The following is a 21,988-nucleotide window of genomic DNA, read 5'->3' as shown; positions in this document are numbered from 1 at the left end:
GAGAAGAAGGAGAAGGAGACCTCCTTCTTCTTCTTCTCTCCTCCTTATTTTCCTTCTTCTCCTTCTTCTTTTCTTCTTCTTCTCCTCTTCCTTCTCCTTCTCCTCCTCCAACTCCTCCTTCTTCTTCTTTTTCATCTCCTTCTTCTTCTCTTATTTCTTGTTCTCTTTCTTATTCTATGTCGCTTATTTTCCCCAACATAGACATACTTAACTAATTATCCTCCAAAATGACATAATTAGCTTAATTAGGTAAAAAAATCATAAGAACCTTGGTTAGCTCATTAAAATGACTAATTTAGCTCCAAAATTAAATAATAAGCTCATAATGGCCTATTTAATAAAAAAATGACCTATACTTACCTAATTATCCTCCAAAATGACATAATTAGCTCCAAAAAGGCATAATTAGCTAATTTAGCTCGAAGAAGAGGACAAGAGGAGAAGAAATAGGAAAAATAAAAAGAAGGAAGAAGAAGAAGAAGGGAAGAAGAAGAGAAGAAGAAGGAGAAGGAGAAGAAGGAGAAGGAGCCCTCCTTCTTCTTCTCTCCTCCTTCTTTTCCTTCTTATTTTCTTCTTCTTCTCCTCCTCCTCCTCTTCCTCCTTCTTCTTCTTTTTCTTCTCCTTCTTCTTCTCTTCTTGCTTCTTCTCTTTCTTCTTCTACGTAGCTTATTTTCCCCAACATAGACATACTTAGCTAATTATCCTCCAAAATGACATAATTAGCTTAGTTAGGTAAAAACATCATAAGAACCTTGGTTAGCTCATTAAAATGACTAATTTAGCTCCAAAATTACATAATAAGCTCATAATGGCCTATTTAATAAAAAATGACCTATACTTACCTAATTATCCTCCAAAATGACATAATTAGCTCCAAAAAGGCATAATTAGCTAATTTAGATCGAAGAAGAGGACAAGAGGAGAAGAAAGAGGAAAAATGAAAAGAAGGAAGAAGAAGAAGAAGAGAAGAAGAAGAGAAGAAGAAGGAGAAGGAGCCCTCCTTCTTCTTCTCTCCTCCTTCTTTTCCTTCTTCTTTTCTTCTTCTTCTCCTATTCCTTCTCCTTCTCCTTCTCCCCCTCCTTATTTTTATTCTCCTTCTTCTTCTCTTCTTGCTTCTTCTCTTTCTTCTTCTATGTAGATTATTTTCCCCCAACATAGACATACTTAGCTAATTATCCTCCAAAATGACATAATTAGCTTAGTTAGGTAAAAACATCATAAAAACCTTGGTTAGCTCATTAAAATGACTAATTTAGCTCCAAAATTACGTAATAAGCTCATAATGGCCTATTTAATAAAAAATGACCTATACTTACCTAATTATCCTCCAAAATGACATAATTAGCTCCAAAAAGGCATAATTAGCTAATTTAGCTCGAAGAAGAGGACAAGAGGAGAATAAAGAGGAAAAATGAAAAGAAGGAAGAAGAAGAAGAAGAGAAGAAGAAGAGAAGAAGAAGGAGAAGGAGAAGAACGAGAAGGTGAAGAAGGAGAAGGAGCCCTCCTTCTTCTTCTCTCCTCCTTCTTTTCGTTCTTCTTCTCCTTCTTCTTTTCTTCTTCTTCTCCTCTTCCTTCTCCTTCTCCTTATCCTCCTCCTACTCCTCCTTCTTATTATTCTCTTCTTGCTTCTTCTCTTTCTTCTTCCACGTAGCTTATTTTCCCCCAACATAGACATACTTTGCTAATTATCCTCCAAAATGACATAATTAGCTTAGTTAGGTAAAAACATCATAAGAACCTTGGTTAGCTTATTAAAATGACTAATTTAGCTCCAAAATGACATAATAAGCTCATGATGTTCTATTTAATAAAAAATGACCTATACTTACCTAATTATCCTCCGAAATGACAAAATTAGCTCTAACAAGGCATAATTAGCTAATTTAGCTCGAAGAAGAGGACAAGAGGAGAAGAAAGAGCAAAAATGAAAAGAAGAAAGAAGAAGAAGAAGAAGAGAATAAGAAGGAGAAGGGGCCTCCTTCTTCTCTCCTCCTTATTTTCCTTCTTCTGTTCTTCTTCTTCTCCTCTTCCTTCTCCTCCTCCTCCTCCTCCTTCTTCTTTTTCTTCCCCTCTTCTTCTCTTTTTGTTCTACGTAGCTTATTTTCCCCAACATAGATATACTTAGCTAATTATCCTCCAAAATGACATAATTAGTTTAGTTAGGTAAAAACATCATAAGAACCTTGGTTAGCTCATTAAAATGACTAATTTAGCTCCAAAATTACATAATAATCTCATAATGGCATAAGAACCTTGGTTAGCTCATGAATATTATATACTTAGCTTGTTTTCCTCTAAAATGACATAATCAGCCCATTTAGCTCCAAAAAGACATACTTAGATAATTTAGCTACAAGAAGAGGAGAAGAGGAGAAACTAAAAGAAGGAAGAAGAAGAAGAATAAGAGAAGAAGAAGAGAAGGAGAAGAGAAGGAGAAGGACAAGGAGAAGGAGGAGCCTTCTTCTCCTTCTTCTCCTCCTCCTCCTTCTTCTTCTTCTCTTCTTCTTCTCTTCTTCTTCTTCTTCCTTCTTTTCATTTCTCCTCTTCTCCTCTTCTTGGAGATAAATTAGCGAAGTATGTCTTTTTGGAGCTAAATGGATATGAAACTTACTTATTTCTTCTCCTCTTCATCTAGTCTTCTTCTTCTAACTTACTTATTTCCCATTTTGCAGATTACATTCAATTCACGGAAGCTTGGATTATATTGATGGGGTGCTTCAATATGGTTTCTTCTAAAATGGCTTCACGGAAGCTTGGATTGAAACTATTGTAGTAAATGGATATGAAACTTTGTATGTATAGATGAAACTAGTGTAATATATGGTTTGATACGGATGAAACTTGCATAATATGTATGTATTATGGATGAAACTTATTTTAATATGGTTATGAGTATGGGTAGTTTGTGTGAAATATATTATGTCATTTGGAGCCTTTGTGTGAAATATATTATGTCATTTGTGGCAGCTTGTGTGAAATATATTCCTGATTTGTGTGAAAATTGTTGGATATTATTAAAAATAAAATAAACAGTGGTAGTTTGGAGCCTTTGCCGTGTGCCCACCGACGGCAAAGGATCTACAACGGACGGCAAAGGGCCCAGACTGGCCTGTTGAATCAAACTTGGTGCCCCCTTTGCCGTCTGCCATGCTGGTGGGCAGACGGCAAAGGGTCAAAGGGCAGACGACAAAGGGGCAAATGAGAGGGGCTTTGGTGGTACCTTTGCCGTCATCCCACCAGCACGACAGACGGCAAAGGGGCAAAGGGCAGACGACAAAGGGTCAAAGGGCAGATGGCAAAGGGGCAAATGATAGGGGCTTTGGCGGTGCCTTTGCCGTCAGTCTAACAGCACGACACACGGCAAAGGGGCAAAGGGCAGACGGGAAACTATCTGTGGGCCCACCAACACGACTTGACGGAGGTGCCCGCAGATGTGTTGTCCCATATTCTTTGCCGTCTGCCCCCTCACGGCAAAGATCCTTTGCCGTCAGCTGTCCCAATGCAGACGGCAAAGAAGCCCTTCACCGGATTTTTGTTTGCCGTCCAGTTTGCCGTTTGCTGACGGACGGCAAAGGCCTTTGCCGTTCGGGGTGGCCCCCTTTGCCGTCCGCCATGGCAGACGGCAAAGTATGTGCTCCCTGTAGTGCATGTGTGGAGGGGCGCAGACATGAGAAGGCGCGCGGCGCGTCCGCTTCGCGTCGGCGCTGATGTATTTAAGCCCTAAAATTGACATGAAATGGGTCCGCACGCATGGAGAATGGACGCGTTTTGAGAATGGATCAGCGCGTTGGACCTTCACTTTTGTCCGTGACGACTCAAACATACTATGACGGATCAAATGGGTCACTCATTTGGAGCTGTTATAGGAAAACCACATGAATGGGGTCACTAACTTACTCGGCAATGGATTCTATGCAGGCAAGACAGCCAAACTTGACGTATCCATCGAGCGTGGTGGAGTGTGCTCGGTGAACTTTCTTTAAAAGACGGGTACGACAGATCGCTACCTTTTGTTTTTTTGTATCGAAGATCCATTGGGTCATCATAGTTTGCATATGGGTTGTCAAAAATAAATAAATACTTCATATAGTTAACCGAGGGCGCCCGAGACTATCAATGAACGCTGCTCTACGTATACGATTGTTTAACATGGTTTGTGATTTTTATTATCGTCATAGTTCTATTCCACAGGTCTAGAAAATGAAGTTCTTTTACAGTTTTCAAAGGTGGTGATCTTGCCGCTTCTATGCTGGTTCGCCTTCAGGAATTGAGCACATAAACTATCCGGATTATCCACCCGCCGAGCCAATAAGGCATTGTTAAATAACCTTACTGTTAGACCCATGTCATCTTGGAATTCCTGGAGAATCAAAGCAAGAACCCAAATTATCTTCTTTTTACCATTCTCCATGCCACACCAATATTACCTTTTCATTCTTGTGAGATCATCACAAATGCCAGCCGGCAATTTGAACTCACTCGTAAAATAATTCAAGTGTGCTTGAGAAACTGAAATCAGGGTTTTCTTTGCACTTTTTGTAATAGTGATATTGCTCTATTGGTGGACCCATATGGGTTATTTTTTTTGTTTTAAGAAAGTGCAAACTATCACATGCATGATTGGTTATCGGTGGAATAAAATGTACTTGCACATGCTTGCCAAAGACTTTGTTAGGCTAACATGCATGTTCTAACTTCTAAGTGATGGGCGCGGTGGTTATGTGGTTGACTATGGATTGTCTACACGATTAATCCATATGTAAACCTGACATGCTACAATAGCGTTTACACTGGCAGGTATGCTCGTAAATTGTACTCCAAAATGGTTGCAGTGTAAGCAATGACGTGCTAGCAGTTCATAGTTTGAACATTTATTCTAGTATTCGACTCCAAATACAATCTGAGATTTATCCCCATCGTATCCCCCCAACTTATAAACTAGTAAATCATTTGATTAAATAGTGTTAAAAGAATGATTTTTCTGATATGGTACAATCGTCAAGCTAGCATTACTGAATTATGGTGAACTTTCAAGGACAACGGTAATCCCCTACACCAGTTCAGATATTTTGCCATTCCATCAGCATAACTGCAGAACATCACAAGCCTGTCTTTTATTTTTTCCGATATAAAGATCATACGTCTGTCTGCCGGCCGGCTTACTAGAAGTTCATACTTCATCAGAGTACAAGACATCCCATCCACTAAGAGAACTTCAAAGCAATGCCTGGTGTACGGCAGTCGGCACATGGGTATGAATGTATGATGCTGTTTAATCCGCGTATACGTGTACGGTATCTTAAGTTCTTAACCGTCAAGAGCCAACGGTCATGCTAGCAAATCAAGGCATGTTCATCCCAATAATTGTTATGCTGACCAATCCTAACAAAAATCATCACATAGAAAATCTCCATAATCAATCAAGCTTAGAATTATTAGCAACCAGCACGCAAGCTCTGATAATATGAACACTATAAATAGCAAAGCCATTACCATTGCAAAGCACAAGACAAAAACCTTGAGGACTTGTCTGCCTAGCTACATTAATTACTACTAGGAGTACTCTAAAACTGAAATGGAGAGTCCTTCTCTGCTTCTTCTCACCACCTTGTTGGCCTTTGCATTCAAGGCCTCCGTTGCTCAATGGGCGCGTGCCTTTGCAACATTCTACGGCGGCAGCGACGCTTCCGACACCATGGGTAATGTATCTTTCACTAGTAGAAAACAAGGCTATCGTTCGGCCCTGGCCAGCCCATTAGTCCCAGTTTTCAAGAACCGGGACCAATGGGGGGTATTAGACCCGGTTCGTGAGCCTAGGGGGCCGGCAGGGGCCTCGTGGGCATTGGTCCCGGTTGGTGTGGAACCATTTGTCCCGGTTCGAGCCACGAACCGGGACCAATGGTCTTCGCTGCAGGCCCACAACCTTTATTCCCGGTTCATGCCACGAACCGGGACAAATAAGTTGCTTACATATATACCCACCGGCGTGGCAGAGCACTCCACAGTGCTCTGTTTTTGTCGAGCCGGCGAGAGGAGGGCATTTGGGTGCTCTAGTTCACCTGCTATGCACATCAGGTGTTCGATGAAATGCCCGAGCCACACTAGTTAAGCTTTCTCCTCTCGAAACTCGACCTCCGAGCTCCATTTTCAACGAGACTTGTCTAGATTTAGCGGTCCGTCACGCCCCGTCCCCGCCCCGTCTTCACCGCCGTCGATCGCTCGCGCCGATCTCGTCGCCGGCACCACCGTGGTGAGCCTCTTGTTCTTATCTTCTTTCTGAAAGAAAAAACATTCTGACTTCAGATAGATACTCCTCTAATTTTCTTACTTTTATTATTCCTTGTTATCTTGTTATTATATAGTGCGATGGTTTTGGTATCCGCCCCCGTCGGCCCTCGTCCTGTCTATGATTCATATGTGGTATATATTATCTTTTCATAACAATTTCGTTCATTTATTGTTTATGACAATTATGATGACCAACGTGACATATATTTTTAATCTAGGAGGTATGTGAACCGGAAATTCTAACCCACTTAGAAATGCTTCTCGAGAAGTTAACTTTGGTTGAAAAAGAAAACAAATACTTGAAGGAAAAATTGAAAATAATTGAGGATAAGAATATGGAAATGGAGTTGCATGTTGCCGAGGTCATTGACGATCACAAGATGAAGATCGATGCGATGCGGTTGATGATGGATGCAATGCGCTTGAAGATGGATGAAATGCGCTTGAAGATTAGGAATATTAGAAAATATGCCATTGATAAAGAGGCTTGGTATCATTATGTTGTTGGGTCAATTGTTACCTTACTTGCGATTTTGATCGCGTTTGTTGTTGCATTTAAATGTTTTACATAGTTGTATGTTGTGTTATGAGAGAACTTTATGTATTTATTTTTTAGTAATAACATTTGATCACTATTATGCTTTGGTTTTAATGTGATGATGAACTTGTATTAATTTGGTCATTTCTCTATTCATTTTGTTCTGCAATGGTTTTTTGATATATACTTAATTTCATAATAGAGTTGAACCGCTAATGGATGTACGGTGACTGACACACTTTGCAGTACATTACGAACCGGGACTAATGCCCGAGTCGAAAAGGGTTGTAAATTGATGATGTGGCTTTGAATGGTGTATTTTGAACACAGAAAAACTATGAAGTTCAAATAAGTTCAAAAAAATAAAATCCCTTTGTAACAAACGAGTTTCCGTATGAAACCCTGATACTTCGAAAGAGATTGTCCGTTTTGTACACGAAGTGCATCCAGTTTTTGGCGTAACCCTCTCAACTTTCTCGCACATGCTATGTGGGTGAAATGATGATACCATGCCAACTTGGAACCTTTTCAGAGTTTATTTCAAATGCTTTTCAATTTCATGGTCTTATAGCTCATAATAATCAGTAAATTCATGAAAAATAACAAATGAAGTTGGAAAGGGTTGTAAATTGATGATGTGGCTTTGAATGGTGCATTTTGAACACAGAAAAACTATGGAGTTCAAATAAGTTCAAAAAAATGAAATCCCTTTGTAACAGACGAGTTTCCGTATGAAACCCTCATACTTCGAAAGAGATTGTCCGTTTTGTACACGAAGTGCATCTAGTTTTTGCCGTAACCCTCTCAAATTTCTCGCACATGCTATGTGGGTGAAACGATGATACCATGCCAACTTGGAGCCTTTTCAGAGTTCATTTCAAATGCTTTTTAATTTCATGGTCTTATAGCTCAAAATAGTCAGTAAATGCATGAAAAATAACAAATGAAGTTAGAAAGGTTTGTAAATTGATGATGTGTCTTTGAATGGTGCATTTTGAACACAGAAATACTATGGAGTTCAAATAAGTTCAAAAAAATGAAATCCCTTTGTAACAGACGAGTTTCCGGGACTAAAGATCCAACGAAACCACGTGGCGTGCCACATATGTTATTAGTCCTGGTTCAGGACAAAAACCGGGACTAAATTTCTAGCAAAACCACGTGGTGTGCCGCGCAAACACGTGGCATGCCGCATATGTTATTAGTCCCGGTTTTAGATACGAACCGGGACTAAAGGATTGCCTATATAAACCCTCCCCCTGCCACCCCTCTTCTGTGTTTTTGGGCGTGGAGGTGTGAGCATGCATGCCATGCTCTTGCCACTCTAGCTCATGCATATGAGAGAAGAAAAATGCCGACTGTTGTTATGGGGGTCGCTCTTTCTTCTTCTCCTTGTGCTAGATATTTGTTATGCATGAGGGGAAGAAGGAACAGCGGCCATTATCGACGGTCAAAAAATCAGGTGAGGGAGTGTCCACCATATATGAGAGAAACTTTAATAGCAAAAAGAACTATCATAAGATAAAATTAATAAGTAATTGTAAACAAAATAAAATAAAATAAATAAGTATTTTGTTGTAAGTAGAAACAAAACAAAATAAGCTAACTAGCACTTTGAATTTAAGTAGAAACAAAACAAAATAAACAAAACAAAAAATAGAAGAAAAAATAATTGGTAAATGCAACTAAAATTATCAAAGTATTTTCTGTTAAAAATCATTGAAAGCAAAAATAATTTTCATAAAGAACTTTTTTTGTTAGAAACTTTAATGGCAAAAAGAATTATCATAAAATAAAATAAATAAGTAATTAGAAACAAAAAATAAAAAAATAAGTATTTTGTTGTAAGGAGAAACAAAAAAAAATAAGCTAACTAAAAAAATAAACAAAACAAAAATAAAGAAAAAACAAAACAAAAAAAATGGAAAAAAAATAAAAAATAGATGTTCCTCTCCACGTTGCAGCCGCGGCGAAGCTTATAAACAGACTCGGAAGCCCTTCGCTTGGCGAGGTGGGACTAAACAGTCAACCGCACCACGGCTGTGGCACGCAACCGGTACCAATGCAAAAAAAGAAATAAAATAAATAAAGAAAAAAAGAAAACAAAAAAACTGGGAAAAAATAAAAAAAATTGCCACCAACTGGGCCACCACGGCCTGAATACGACTAGAAACCCATCAATGGGCTAGGATTCAGGCCCGCAGTAGGCCCAGAAGGCCCATCAGGCAAAGCATTAGCAAGTAGGCCCGTAAGCCTACAGCGTAGAGGAGCTCGAGAGGGGTGCGGCAGTGGGGCTTATAAACCACTGCGCGCCCCTCTCAACTAGCGAGGTGGGACTAAACTTTGGCCGCGACGCGGGCAGCACAGGGGTCTTTGGTACCGGTACCAATGCCCCCTTTAGTCCCGGTTGGTGGCACCAACCGGGACTAAAGGGGGCATTGGTACCGGTTGGTGCCACGAACCGGTACCAATGGCTTTGCTATATAAGCCAGCAGTTGTGAAAATTTCGTCAGTTTCTTCGATTCCTCCGATGACGACGCCAGGCTGCCCGAGCTCGCCGTCGTCGCCCCTGCCCCCGGCCACGCCGCCGTTGCCCGGCCCGACCACGCCGTCGTCGCCCCTGCCCCCCGACCACGTCGTGCGCCCTCGCCGTGCCTCTACCGCGCCCCTACCCGCCCTGTCGACGCCGTCGCCGCCCTTTGTCCCGTCGATCGCCATCGCCCCTGCCCCGACCACGCCGCCATTGCCGCCCTCTACACCGACGCCGGCGCCGTGCCTCTCCTTGGTCAGGCCGGCGCCGCCCACCCTGTCCTCTCCTTTGTTCATATAAATGATGATTTGTTTTTTGTATTTTTATAAAAATGTATATATGTATGTATGTTCTCTGTGCATATAAAAGTTAGATTTTTAGTACATTTGGGTACATTTTAGGTTAGTTTTATCTATATATGTTCTCTGATTTAGTACATTTTAAGTTAGTTTCATTTTTTGAAAAGTTTTATATATTTAGGAAAATAAGGAAGAGAAGGAAGAAGGAAGAAGGAAGAAGAAGAAAAAGTTTTATATATGCAAAAGTTAAGAAAAGTATTATATATAGCTAGGAAGATAACGAAGAAGAAGAAAAAGAATGAGAGGAGAAAAAGGAAAATAAGAAGAGGAAGAAAGGAGAAGAAGAGGAGAGGAAGAAGAGGAGAAATAAATAAGAAGAGGAAAAAAGAAGAAAAAAAGAGGAGAAGAAGAAAGGAATAGTGGAGAAAGAAGAAAAAAATAGAAATTATTTTTTTCTTCTTTCTCCTGTAGTCCTTTCTTCTTCTCCTTTTCTTCTTGTTTTTTTATTTGATTGCTTCTCTTCTATTCCTTTCTTCTTCTCCTCTTTTTATTTCTTCTTTTGTCTTCTTATTTTTTATCGGGTATGTCGTTGTCGATATACCCCCTCCCCGATAACATTATTTTCCCATGTATATTTATGTCGCGTCGTTGTCGATATAACCCCCTCCCGGATAACTTCGACATGAGGGGCGGTCGATATATATACCCACTCTCGACCGTGATAACTTATACCACGGGAGCACCCCCCTCGGCCCTCTCGCTCGACCAAAACTCTCGAGGACACCCAAACCCTAGAGAAAAAACGATGTTGGTCTCCTACCCCCTCCCGCCGCGCCCCTACCCGACAAACTCTCTCGAGGCCACCCAAATTCACCAAGTTAAAAAAGCGTTGTCGTCGAGGCCACCCCAAACCCTTGAAGCGTTGTGTCGAGGCCACCCCAAACCCTTGAAGCGTTGTCTAGGCCACCCCAAACCCTACAGAAGCAGCGTCGAGGTCACTAACATGATTCCTTATTGTGATTAGCTAGCTAGTTCTACGTTTTCCACTAATATATATCCATCTGTGCCATGTTTGAATAATAATTGACATGTTGTAAATATTTGCAGAAACTATGGATCACTCCCGAGACGAAGAGGAAGAAGCGGTGTTGGGGGAGATAATCGCACAAGGAAGTGATGTCATTGCATCATTTCTCAGAGACACCAATGGTATGGAAGGACCAGGTGAAGAAGAGGGCTATGTTCATGATGATCTGGAAGGACCGGGTGAAGAAGAGGGCGTTCATGATGATCTGGAAGGACCGGGTGAAGAAGAGGGCGTTCATGACGGCTCCGTTGACCGAACCGAGTCCGACCTGGTATATATATATATTAGTTAAGCCCGTGCTGACGAGTTAATTGATGCATTCATTGTTTTCATATGTACACATATTAATTAACTCTCGTCTTTCTTATTTTTTCTCTAGCCCTCCGGATCGACCTCAACTTCGGTAAAGAAACGAGGCCCGAAGAAAAATTTGCGCTCGGATGAAAGGTTTGAGATCACAGCAATCGCGCGCGATGGCAAGCCGATTGAACCCATCCGGACAAGGATGCATTTCGTGCTCAGTGTAGGATTCTTGTTAGGGACAAGATCCCGATCAGTATCCAGCAATGGTTAAAGCCAAAGAAGGAAGACCCTGAGGTGCCGACGTCTTATGTCTCCGATAAACGGAAAGAAGATCTTTGGACAACGCTTAAGGAAAATTTCACCCTACCGCCAGAGGAGGATCCAGAGAAGCCAGTTAAAGAGGAATTGATCAAGTCTCATGCTCTTAAGAAGATGGCAGAACTATTCAGGAGGTGGAAGAATGAGTTGAAAACGTTTGCCGACAAAGAAGAGACACCAGAATTCACCGACCGGTTTGAGAAGATCAGAGATCAATGGCCCGCATTTGTGGCCCACAAGACATCGGAAAAGAGTAAGAAGATGTCAGCGACAAACAAGAAAAATGCTGCGAAGAAGAAGCATCACCATCGCACGGGGTCAGGTGGTTACCTCAAAGCCCGACCTTTGTGGGACAAGGCTGAGAATGACCTGATTGCTAAAGGGGTCGAACCAGAGACATTGAGATGGCCAGACCTTTGCCGGACTTGGTTCTTCAGGGTTGGCGGAACCTTGGACCCTGTATCAGGGGAGTGCGTTTGGACGGAAGAGCAACTGCGAATACCCGTCAGGAAGCTTCAGCACTATATCGCCGCAGCACAGGAAGGGGCGTTCATTCCACACAGAGAGAATGACGAGCTCACAATGGCCCTCGGGAATCCTGAGCACCCTCGACGGACACGAGGCACGCCAGGCTCCCTTCCGTGGAAGGCTGGGTTTCCGGACGCAGGGGGTTACAAAACCCAGGAGAGGAGGAAGAAAGCGGAGCATAGCCAACTGCAGGAGCTGCATGAAAGGGTACAAGGGCTAGAGGAACGAGAAGCAGATCGCAGCAAACGACCTGCCGAAGCTTCCCCTGAAGCTACCCCGCCATCTCAGCGGAGAAGCAGCGTGGCTTCCACCGAGCAGACTCAGCAGCTGGAGCCTGTCTTCACGTGCTACCCCATGGATGCTATCACAGAGTCTCACCATTGCTACCTTATGACGCAATGGATGACATTCAAAGTCAAGGCGGCTGTTGGCTCTGTTATACCTAATGAACCTGGCTCAACCTACCACGGCCAGCCGATTCCAGAAGGATATGCTAGGGTGATGGTGGATCAAATAACGGAAGGATTTGAGGACCTTGAGCTTGACCACCCTACGGGTGAAGGGGAGATTCGGCTGGGTTCTTCTCTCAAGACTCCATGCCTATGGCGGAAGGAGCTCATCCACCTTGTGAAGTGGACGCCTCCGCCGCCTCCTCCTCCTCCGGCGAGTCAGGGCTCGCCTCCTCCTCCGCCTCCTCCGGTGAGTGATCAGGGCACTCAGCCTCCTTCTCCGGCGCGTGACGGCACTCCGCCTCCTTCTCCGCCTGCGTCGGCGCGCATGAGCAGCCAGCTGCCTCCTCCTTCTTTGCCTCGTCAACAAGGGCTGAAGAGACCCGCCACCGCTCCGGCTCCTCCGGCGCGTAGTCCTTCTCCTCCGCCTGGTAAGAAAGGAAAGACAGTCGCAGCCGCTCCGTCTGCTCTGACGTGTAGCAGTACAACAAGAGGCAGGCAATACAAATACGGTCCTTCTCTGAAGCCTCTAGAGAAGTTACCATACGAGAGGAGCCCGAAGGAAAACGAGAAGATCGTGGAAGCCGAAGTGAATAATTTCTTTGAAGGGGTGAAAGCAAAAAAACATCCACCTCCGGAGGAGAAGATAGATCCGGTAAAAGCCAAGCGTACTCTCGCTGCCCTGAAGAAACCACCAAAGTCTCCGACGAAAGGCAACTATGAGCGCATTATTACAAAGTCATTTATCGAAGCGCAGCACTCGGGAAGTACTGTCAGTGATCAAAGGTTAGCACAACGACGAGCTGGGAAAAAAGTTGCCCAGCTCGGCGAACAAGCGAACCAATCGTTCCCCCCACTCAAGGTGTCTAGCGATATCGTCGCTAATCATCCGGGGATCTTGTTGCCCGGTACCAATCTTGCAGATTACCTGCCCGATGATGCACATTTTGATTTATTGGAGGTGGACGAACACAAATACATGTACGGGAAGCCTCTCGTCAAAGATGAAAGATCTCTAACAACGTTTATGCGAAGATTCCATGATTGGTACATGAAAACTTGCAAAGAGTCTGGGGGAGTAATATTTTGGCGCTGGGAGTTAGAAAGGAGCATGACCTCGTTGGACTTGAACTGGTGATGGTTCCATTTGAGGAGTTCTTCCCGTTTTTCAATCTAAATGCCCTCGATAAATTAATGATCACTTGCTCTACTTCCTGTAAGTAGTACTACTTCTGTCATTAAGTCTCTATATATAGGTCAACTCTTTCATTGCATGTATTTTTAATTATCCTCACTATATTATATGCAGATTGAAGATCGTCGACTTGAAGAAAAGACAAATCGGTGATATTGGGTTCATTAACACAAATCTCGTAGATGCATTTATGATTAAATCTCAGGCCAAAGATACCGAGGCCAACATGCTACAATCATTTGTATTGAATCAAAACAAAGCTATAATACTCTTCCCTTACGAATTCCAGTGAGTGTTACTGTCGTGTGCATATTCGGTTTCCCTTATTAGTCAAGGTTATAGTAATATATTTGATGAGTTATGCATGCGTGCGCAGCTTCCACTATATTCTCCTAGAGATTAAGCTTGAGCAGGGACTAGTAACCGTCTTAGACTCGAGACGAAAAGATCCCAACGAGTATGCGGACATGACTGAAATTCTAGAGAAGTAAGTTAAATCGATCATTATCGCACCATATCGGCAACTTTGTTCGTTTCCTGATATCAAGTAATTGTTTTGTTTGTCTGACAGGGTTTGGAAAAAATTCACCGCAAAAACTCCGGGACTGCCGAAGAAGCTGCAATTTAGACACCCAAAAGTAAGTACTATAGTAGCATGTTCTACGCATCTCCTAGTGATTCAAGCGCTAGTTTCATCAATACCATTTAGCATGCTTGCTAACTATCAGTTTGATTGACCTCTATTTCTTGTAAAGTGGTTTTGGTAGGAACCAGGGAATGATTATTGTGGATACTACATTTGCGAGTCCATTCGCCACGTGACCTGTGAGCGGGGCTACTCTGACAAACAATATGACATGCGTAAACAATAATATTCACAATTTTATTTTATTACCATCATTTGTGTTCAGTTTCATTTATTCATATATATGTATTGACCCCCTTCTTAAAATTAGATATATCGGATGCGGAATGAACTCCTACCAGCAGATCGTATGTGAGGAATTCAAGAGGAATTGGCGGCATTCTTTCTTGACCACGTGATCGCTAAACACCGAGAATACCATGTGAACCCTAATGAGTTGAATTTTAATTAGAAGATTATATAGTAAGAGATAATTATATTGTATATATGTAGCCAGTAGCGTCGGATAGATATACGAGAACTTGTTGTTCGACCAATATCTCAGAGAAGGAGAGGTGGTCGATATCACTTCTCTTTGTATGCATATGTTCAGGACGATCTTCTGTTTCCTTCATTTGCTTACTAGCTAGCGTGTCTAGTCCTCTCTATACGTATAGTATGCAGCGTCGACCAAGCACGGAGATAAGAGAGGACACTTCTCTCTATTCATTAGCTAGCTAACACAATATATGAAACACCTAAATTAACCCCTCAAAACCCCCTAACCCCCCCCCTTTCAAAAAAAACCCATCACCTGAAATGCTCACGCGTGGATGCCTTTTGGTCCCGATTGGTGTCACCAACCGGGACTAAAGGCCCCCCTTCCCGGGCTCGCCGCACCGGCCATGTGGAGGCCCATCTGTCCCGGTTCGTGTAAGAACCGGGACTAAAGGCCAAGGGCATTAGTAACGACCTTTTAGTCCCGGTTCCGAAACCGGGACAGAAGGCCCTTACGAACCGGGACAAAAGGCCCTTTTTCTACTAGTGTTTTATGCTTGAGCTGCATCCATTATTCAGATGCCGCACATCTTGGATCTTCTTTTACTAAGCACGACGCAACTTACACAAAAATGCAGGTGGTGCATGCGGGTATGGGAACTTGTACAACACAGGGTACGGGGTTAATTCGGCTGCGTTGAGCACGGCGCTCTTCAACAACGGTGCGTCGTGCGGCATGTGCTTCACTATCACCTGCGACGCAAGCAAGACACAGTCATGCCAACAGGGCACGTCCATCACCATCACGGCGACCAACTACTGGCCGCCCAACTACGCCCTGGCCAGCGACAACGGCGGATGGTGCAACCCGCCGCGGCAGCACTTCGACATGTCGCAGCCTGCATGGGAGACCATCGCCATCTACCAAGCCGGTATTGTGCCCGTCAACTACAAGAGGGTTCCGTGCCAGAGGAGTGGGGGCATGAGGTTCACCATCAACGGGAACGACTACTTTGAGCTTGTGACGGTGGCAAATGTCGGCGGCAGCGGTGTGGTGTCCCAAATGTGGATCAAGGGGTCCAAGACCGACTGGATGGCAATGAGTAGGAACTGGGGCGCTAGCTGGCAGAGCAATGCCTACCTCAATGGCCAGAGCTTGTCCTTCAAGGTACAAACCGACGACGGTCGGGTCATCACGGCCGACAATGTCGCGCCGTACAGCTGGTGGTTCGGTGGCACCTACACTTCGTGGTAGCAGTTCTAACATCTTGTGAGGTTGATGTAGGTACTCATCTGAGGGTACTCAAATAGGCATGCCCGATGATTTCGTCCGAGGCTGTATCTCCTCTTTTGTTTCTTTATATATTTGTATCTCTCTTTTGCTTGTCCAAGTTTATGTACCTAGCTTCCATTAACTATCTTGTGGCATAAGATCATAAGATTATATATGTGTGCCCAACATTGGAAGAGTAACTTATCTTCCATCAAATCTCTAGTGTTTAACATGGGATCGCCTATTTGTGCCTGAATTTCAGTTGATTTTCTTTGCTTTTGCTTTGAAATACAACGGTTGGGACATCTTCCTCCTCCGGCTTCTTCCTTCTCTAACAAAATACCCACTTGTATGTATTGCCAACCAACCGCATGTACCTGCTAACCTTGGTTGATGATGCTATCGTGCATGTGTTGCCGCCTCTAGCGATCTCTCTAAACTCTGCCATGGTTATATGGACGGCGACCTCCCCGAACTACATACACCTGAAACCGTTAAGGGGGAGCGGATGCTCGGTGGCCCAGTGTTGTGGTGGTAGCAATGCCGATTAGGAGAACCATAGTCATGCTTGTTAGTTGAACCGGTAAACAAATCGTGTGGTTGCTTCACCTATTCTCAAAAATCAGCACGTGCTTCCTATTCTAACAAGTGATATCGTAGTCAGGTGTGTCAATGATATCCAAAAATCTATTTTCTGACATCTAAAAAATCCATACAAAACTTTCATGCACATGACTCGACTTTGTTTTCTGATTTCATGTTTCGTCAAAATCACATCCCATTTGTGACTTACTGAAAAATAACAAACATAAGCTTCATACTTGCAACTTTTTTTGAATCATGTGCCATGTGCATCATCCACATATTTTAGAAGGGACACCATTGATTCTCGGAAAAAAGGGACGCCATCTAAGGCCCCGTATGGGAAGCTATTCGAAGTTAGCATGTTGCTGCCAATCTCGAAATAAAGGAGCATTATATGCATGTTTGTATCCTATAACTTCAACTATAGACGCATGGTTATACAGTACGGATATTAGATTATTAGTGTAGGACCGGAGTATATTGACCAGAGGAGGGTGAATTGGAGATTAATTTTTTCCAAAGACTTAAATATTCCCAACACAACAAAGGGAAAATAAAACTAGACATACGTAATTCTATGAAAGAAAAACTATGAAAAGAAAACATGATAGAACAGAAAGCATATTTCTGTGAAATATAACTCTCACAGCTCAGATAGAAAACTCACGACAAGAAATACTATAGAAATAAGTAATGGGGAAGTTAGATAGAACCAGTGGTGATCAACGGCGACAAGAAATTCATGTAAACCGGCTGATTTTCAATAAACCGGACGAAATTCATTACATTTTGGACAATCTTTTACTGAACCGTAATCTAATCCTATTCTAAATGTTCGTTAGTGCACGTTCGCATTTACGGTCATGAGCCTCGAGAAGTGAAGCCTCCGGCTCTTGCCTTCACCTTCTCCAGTTCCACGTCGATGCTCTCCACCTCTAACTCCGTAGCCTCCGCCACCAGTTGCTAATCGGCTGACGATGATCCGTTTGCTAGGCTTAGCTTTAGCAGGAGGTATGGAGTGTTGGCCTTCTTAGGACTCGAGCGACAATGACCTAACATGCACTACTCTTTGTCGCTTTCGGCGACGTACACTGACGTGTTAGCTTCGTGGTCGTGACGGCGCGGCATGGCCGTGGCGGAGCTGACGATGTTCTCCTTGTAGTCGCTCTTGCCAAACATCTCATCCGCCTCCTTATCAACCTTCATGTAGGCTTCCTATAATTCTGCCTGACAGATGCAGTACCGCCAGCGGTCAGGGCGCGACAGATGTCGCGGGCAAAGCGATGGTAGTCGAGCAGCGCCTTCTGCTCCGTCACATCCACGTCTAGCGTGATGGTTGTGTTTGTCGGTGTCAAAACTGGCAGATCTCGGGTAGGGAGTCCCAAACTATGGACCTTGGATCGATGGATTGCAGGAGAAAAGGGGAGACAATATTTACCCAGGTTTGGGCCCTCTTGAGGAAGTAAAACCCTACGTCCTACTTGATTATATTGATGGGGGAACGATGATTACACTAGTGTAGAATCAGGCAATAATTCCGGTTCGTAAGGACCTTTAGTGGTGGTTCTGCAACCGACACTAAAGGGTGGGAACTAAAGCCCCCACCCCCCTTAGTGTCGGTTCATCACGAACCGGGATCCAATGCCCACCACGTGGCACGAGCCAGCGCCAGGGGTCTTGGGGCCTTTAGTCCCGGTTGGTTTTGGGCTTCTAGATTATTTTTTCCTTTTAATTTTGTGTTTTCCATTTAATTCTTTTTCATTTCAAACATATTTTACGCTTCTACATACTGTACACGTTATGCATATATAAAAATAGAATTTCTCATAGGACCGATCATATATATATCATCGAATTTCTCGCACGACCATTCACACATACACATGTATATATACAAATTCTCCTACAATTTGCAGATCATTACATGGAGGCATTACAGCTTGTAATGGTATTCTCCTTTGGGATCTATGACCTGGTCGAGATAAAATCTCGCTATTTCATCTTGAATTGCTTGTACGCGATCCGTTGGTTGGAGCTGATCCTGCATGCCTTTCATCTTTATTAAAAAAGAAGATCAATATGAATATATTAGTTGTGTGTATATATATTATTAGTACTTAATTAATTACCCTGGGTCGCACCCATTTTAGTTTTTGTTTCCATTGGCCTTCAACCTGTTTGATGAACTTTTCCCAAGCCCTGCCCGCCGGCAAAGAAAATGAATAACGGAGTTATTAATTAGTTGATATCAGGAAATTAACTAAAGAGGCTGACATATAGTTCGATAACGATCGAAATTACCTGTCGACCAGACCCGTCACGATTGTGTAGTCTCTATCGTTAGTTCATAGCTTGGGCTAAATCCCCACAAAAAACTTACTAGCATGAAAATAACAGGACAAGAAAATAATAACAGAATTTCACTTGCTGTCATTTCCAACAGAATAACAACTTTGACAAAGAATAAAACTATGATGAAAAGTCCTATGAACAAACTTGTGGCACCAAGTTGTAGAGGAGTTCAACCACTACAATTCATGCCATTGGTGCAACCACCAAAGAGCAACACATCCGTGGAAACAATTGTTCCAACACTTAGAAATATTTCTAGCTATGCAAACAACAATATTTTCTACACATGTTATCAGCAAGGTATCCACTTATCTACTGGAGTACCATGCCCAACAAAAATACCAGACCTTAGACTTTAGAAAAATCTACAACTTTCATGTTGACACAAACTTCAAAGCATACACAGAATAATTCCTACGAAAATGACAAAATGCCACCTCATCAGAAAATGACATTTTTAGGAACTTGCACAAAAGTGAAATCTAATTCCACCATTGGATTCCTTGGGTTATTCTACCCCAATTCCATATATCACACTAACATACTTGGATGCATAAAATTGCAACAAAACAGAAAAGCAAATCAACTCTAAAACCTAAATCACTTATATGTCAAATAAAAACCTAAACCAAATTCTTGTTTTTTTGCACTAATAACCTACTTAACCTAAACTAACAATAACCTATTTGACACTAACTCTGACCTAAAGTAACAGTAACAGAGCCCTAAACTAACTTAATTAACCTAATGGATGCAATAAAATGAAAAAAGCAAAAAAAAGAACTCACAGTACTAGAGGAGGCGCCGGCGGTGGGGAAGGGGTGGCACCGTGGGGATTGGGGGCTCTACGGCGGGGAAGGGGGGTGGCGCCGCGGTGGGGAAGGAGTGGCGTCGGCGGTGGGGAAAGGGGAGTGGCACCGGGGTGGCGCCACGGGGATGCAGGGCGCCGCGGTGGGGAAGGGAGTGGCGCCGCGGGGATGGGGGACGCCGCGGTGGGGGGAGGAGGGTGTCAGCGAGGGCGTCGGAGGGCGTTGCGCGCGGCAGCCTGGCGGTGGCATGTTCGGCATCGGGGCGTCGGGGCAGCGTGCGTCATCGCGCGAGATCGAAAACGGAGAAGTTCGGGGAGGAAGAAGGGCACTCTTATATAGCCCAGCCCTTTAGTCCCGGTTGGAGCCACCAACCGGGTCAAAAGGTAAATTTGGTGAGCCCAAAGGGCGCGAAACCTCCAGCCCCCGCCACCCCTTTAGTCCCGGTTGGTGGCTCCAACCGGTACTAAAGGGGTGGCGGGGGTTGGCGAGGGGCGCGGGGGATGTTTAGTCCCACCTCGCTAGTTGAGGCGAGTCGGCACCTGTTTATAAGCCCCGGCGGCGGCAATGCATTGAGCTCCTCTCTAATGCATGCCTTTGGGCCTACCTCACTTCTTCTACGTGGTGGGCGTACTCGGCCTTGTGGGCCTGCATCCTCGCCCAACTACAGGTTAGGTTTCTAGTCGTATGCACGTCGTTGTGGCCGAGTAGGAGGGGTTTTTTAATTTATTTTTCATTTTTTCTGCTTTTTTATTTTCTTTTGTTTCTGAGCTGTTTTTTTGCTATATTTAGAGTTTCTTTTTGAATATTTTTGTTTTACGTAAAAAAATATAAACTTTCTTTTAGTGCGAGTAGTTTTCAAATTTAAATTATTTGAAATTTATGTTACACGGGCATTTCATTTTTGTTAACTTGTTTCAACTCCAGACTTTTTATGCTTTCAATATGCACCATTCCAAGCCACATCCTCAAATTTGAACAGTTTCTAACTTCAGTTGCTATTTTTCATGCATTTAATGATATATTTTTTAGGTAAATGACCCTGAAATTAAAAAGCACTACAAATGAACTCCAAAAAGATTGAAACTTGGCATGGTATCATACATCACAATGCTCCAGAAATCTTGCTCACATCATATTTAAACAGGGACATAAATAAAAATACTCGTCCGAGCTAGAGATCCCCAAGCAGTACATAATAATAGCTAGAAATAGAAGTGTTCGTCATTGCGAACACTACTCGTCTAAATCAGAATATCCCCAAATTGGTAGTGGTGATGGTGGTGCCTGATGTACGAGGTGACGCTTGCCATAGTTCATGATTCGAATCCTATGGTACAACTCGTATGCAACGTACGCATCTTATGCTGGATACTCAATGTTGGTACCGTCAAGTAGGGTCGTCTCCCACTCTTTGTGATGATCCCAGGGGAAATTGGTCTTCATACCAGCGTACTCCTCGTCGATCATGGCGACTGCCATATGAGCCATCAAAGTCCTCGTTTGTTGAAGCCTGAATACGTCTTGGATATCAATGTGGAAGTCAGCTGGTAGCTCAATGCTACGTCGACAGAAACCTTCTGTCGTCTCTTGAGCTTGCGTTGGTTTTCCCTTGAAGAGGAAAGGGTGATGCAGCATAGGAGCAGTAAGTATTTCCCTCAATTTGAGAACCATGGAATCAATCCAGTAGGAGAATCTCGTCAAGTCCAGAGTACCTGGACAAACACAAAGAGCTTGCACCCAACACTATAAAGGAGTTGTCAATCCCTTCAAGATTGATTGCAAAGTGAGATCTGAAGGCGGAAAGTGAAACAAAGAAAAGAGTAAGGCTGGCAATATGGTGTGGAGTATACCCGGGGGCCGTAGTGTTCACTAGAGGCTTCTCTCAAAATAGCAAATATTATGGTGGGTGAACAAATTACTGTCGAGCAATTGATAGAACCGCACAATGTCATGACGATATCTAAGGCAATGATCATACATATAGGCATCACGTCCGAGACAAGTAGACCGATACTTTCTCCATCTACTACTATTACTCCACACATGGACCGCTATCCAGCATGCATCTAGTGTATTGAGTTCATGACGAACAGAGTAACACCTTAAGCAAGATGACATGATGTAGAGGGATAATCTCAAACCAATGATGAAAACCCCATCTTTTTACCCTTGATGGCAACAACACGATGCGTGCCTTGCTATCCCTTCTGTCACTAGGTGAGGTCACCGCACGGTATGAACCCAAAACCAAGCACTTCTCCCATTGCAAGAATCATAGATCTAGTTGGCCAAACAAAACCCACAACTCGAA

At 43.3% G+C, this 21,988-nt stretch overlaps 1 protein-coding gene across 1 annotated transcript; it reads left to right on the top strand.

Moving 5' to 3' along the window:
- The first annotated feature begins 5,522 nt into the window (after nucleotides 1-5,522).
- LOC123440332 (expansin-A8-like) lies at nucleotides 5,523-15,913 on the top strand. The gene is made up of 2 exons (XM_045116904.1): nucleotides 5,523-5,699; nucleotides 15,297-15,913. Exons 1-2 carry the CDS (start codon nucleotides 5,576-5,578, stop codon nucleotides 15,911-15,913), a joined length of 741 nt encoding a protein of 246 aa, XP_044972839.1. The 5' UTR covers nucleotides 5,523-5,575.
- Nucleotides 15,914-21,988: the final 6,075 nt, after the last annotated feature.

Source organism: Hordeum vulgare, chromosome 3H (assembly GCF_904849725.1).
Source record: "Hordeum vulgare subsp. vulgare chromosome 3H, MorexV3_pseudomolecules_assembly, whole genome shotgun sequence".
NCBI classification, from domain to species: Eukaryota; Viridiplantae; Streptophyta; class Magnoliopsida; order Poales; family Poaceae; genus Hordeum; species Hordeum vulgare.
The sequence above is the reverse complement of the archived record's forward strand: the minus strand, read 5'-3'. Positions and strand labels throughout refer to the sequence as shown.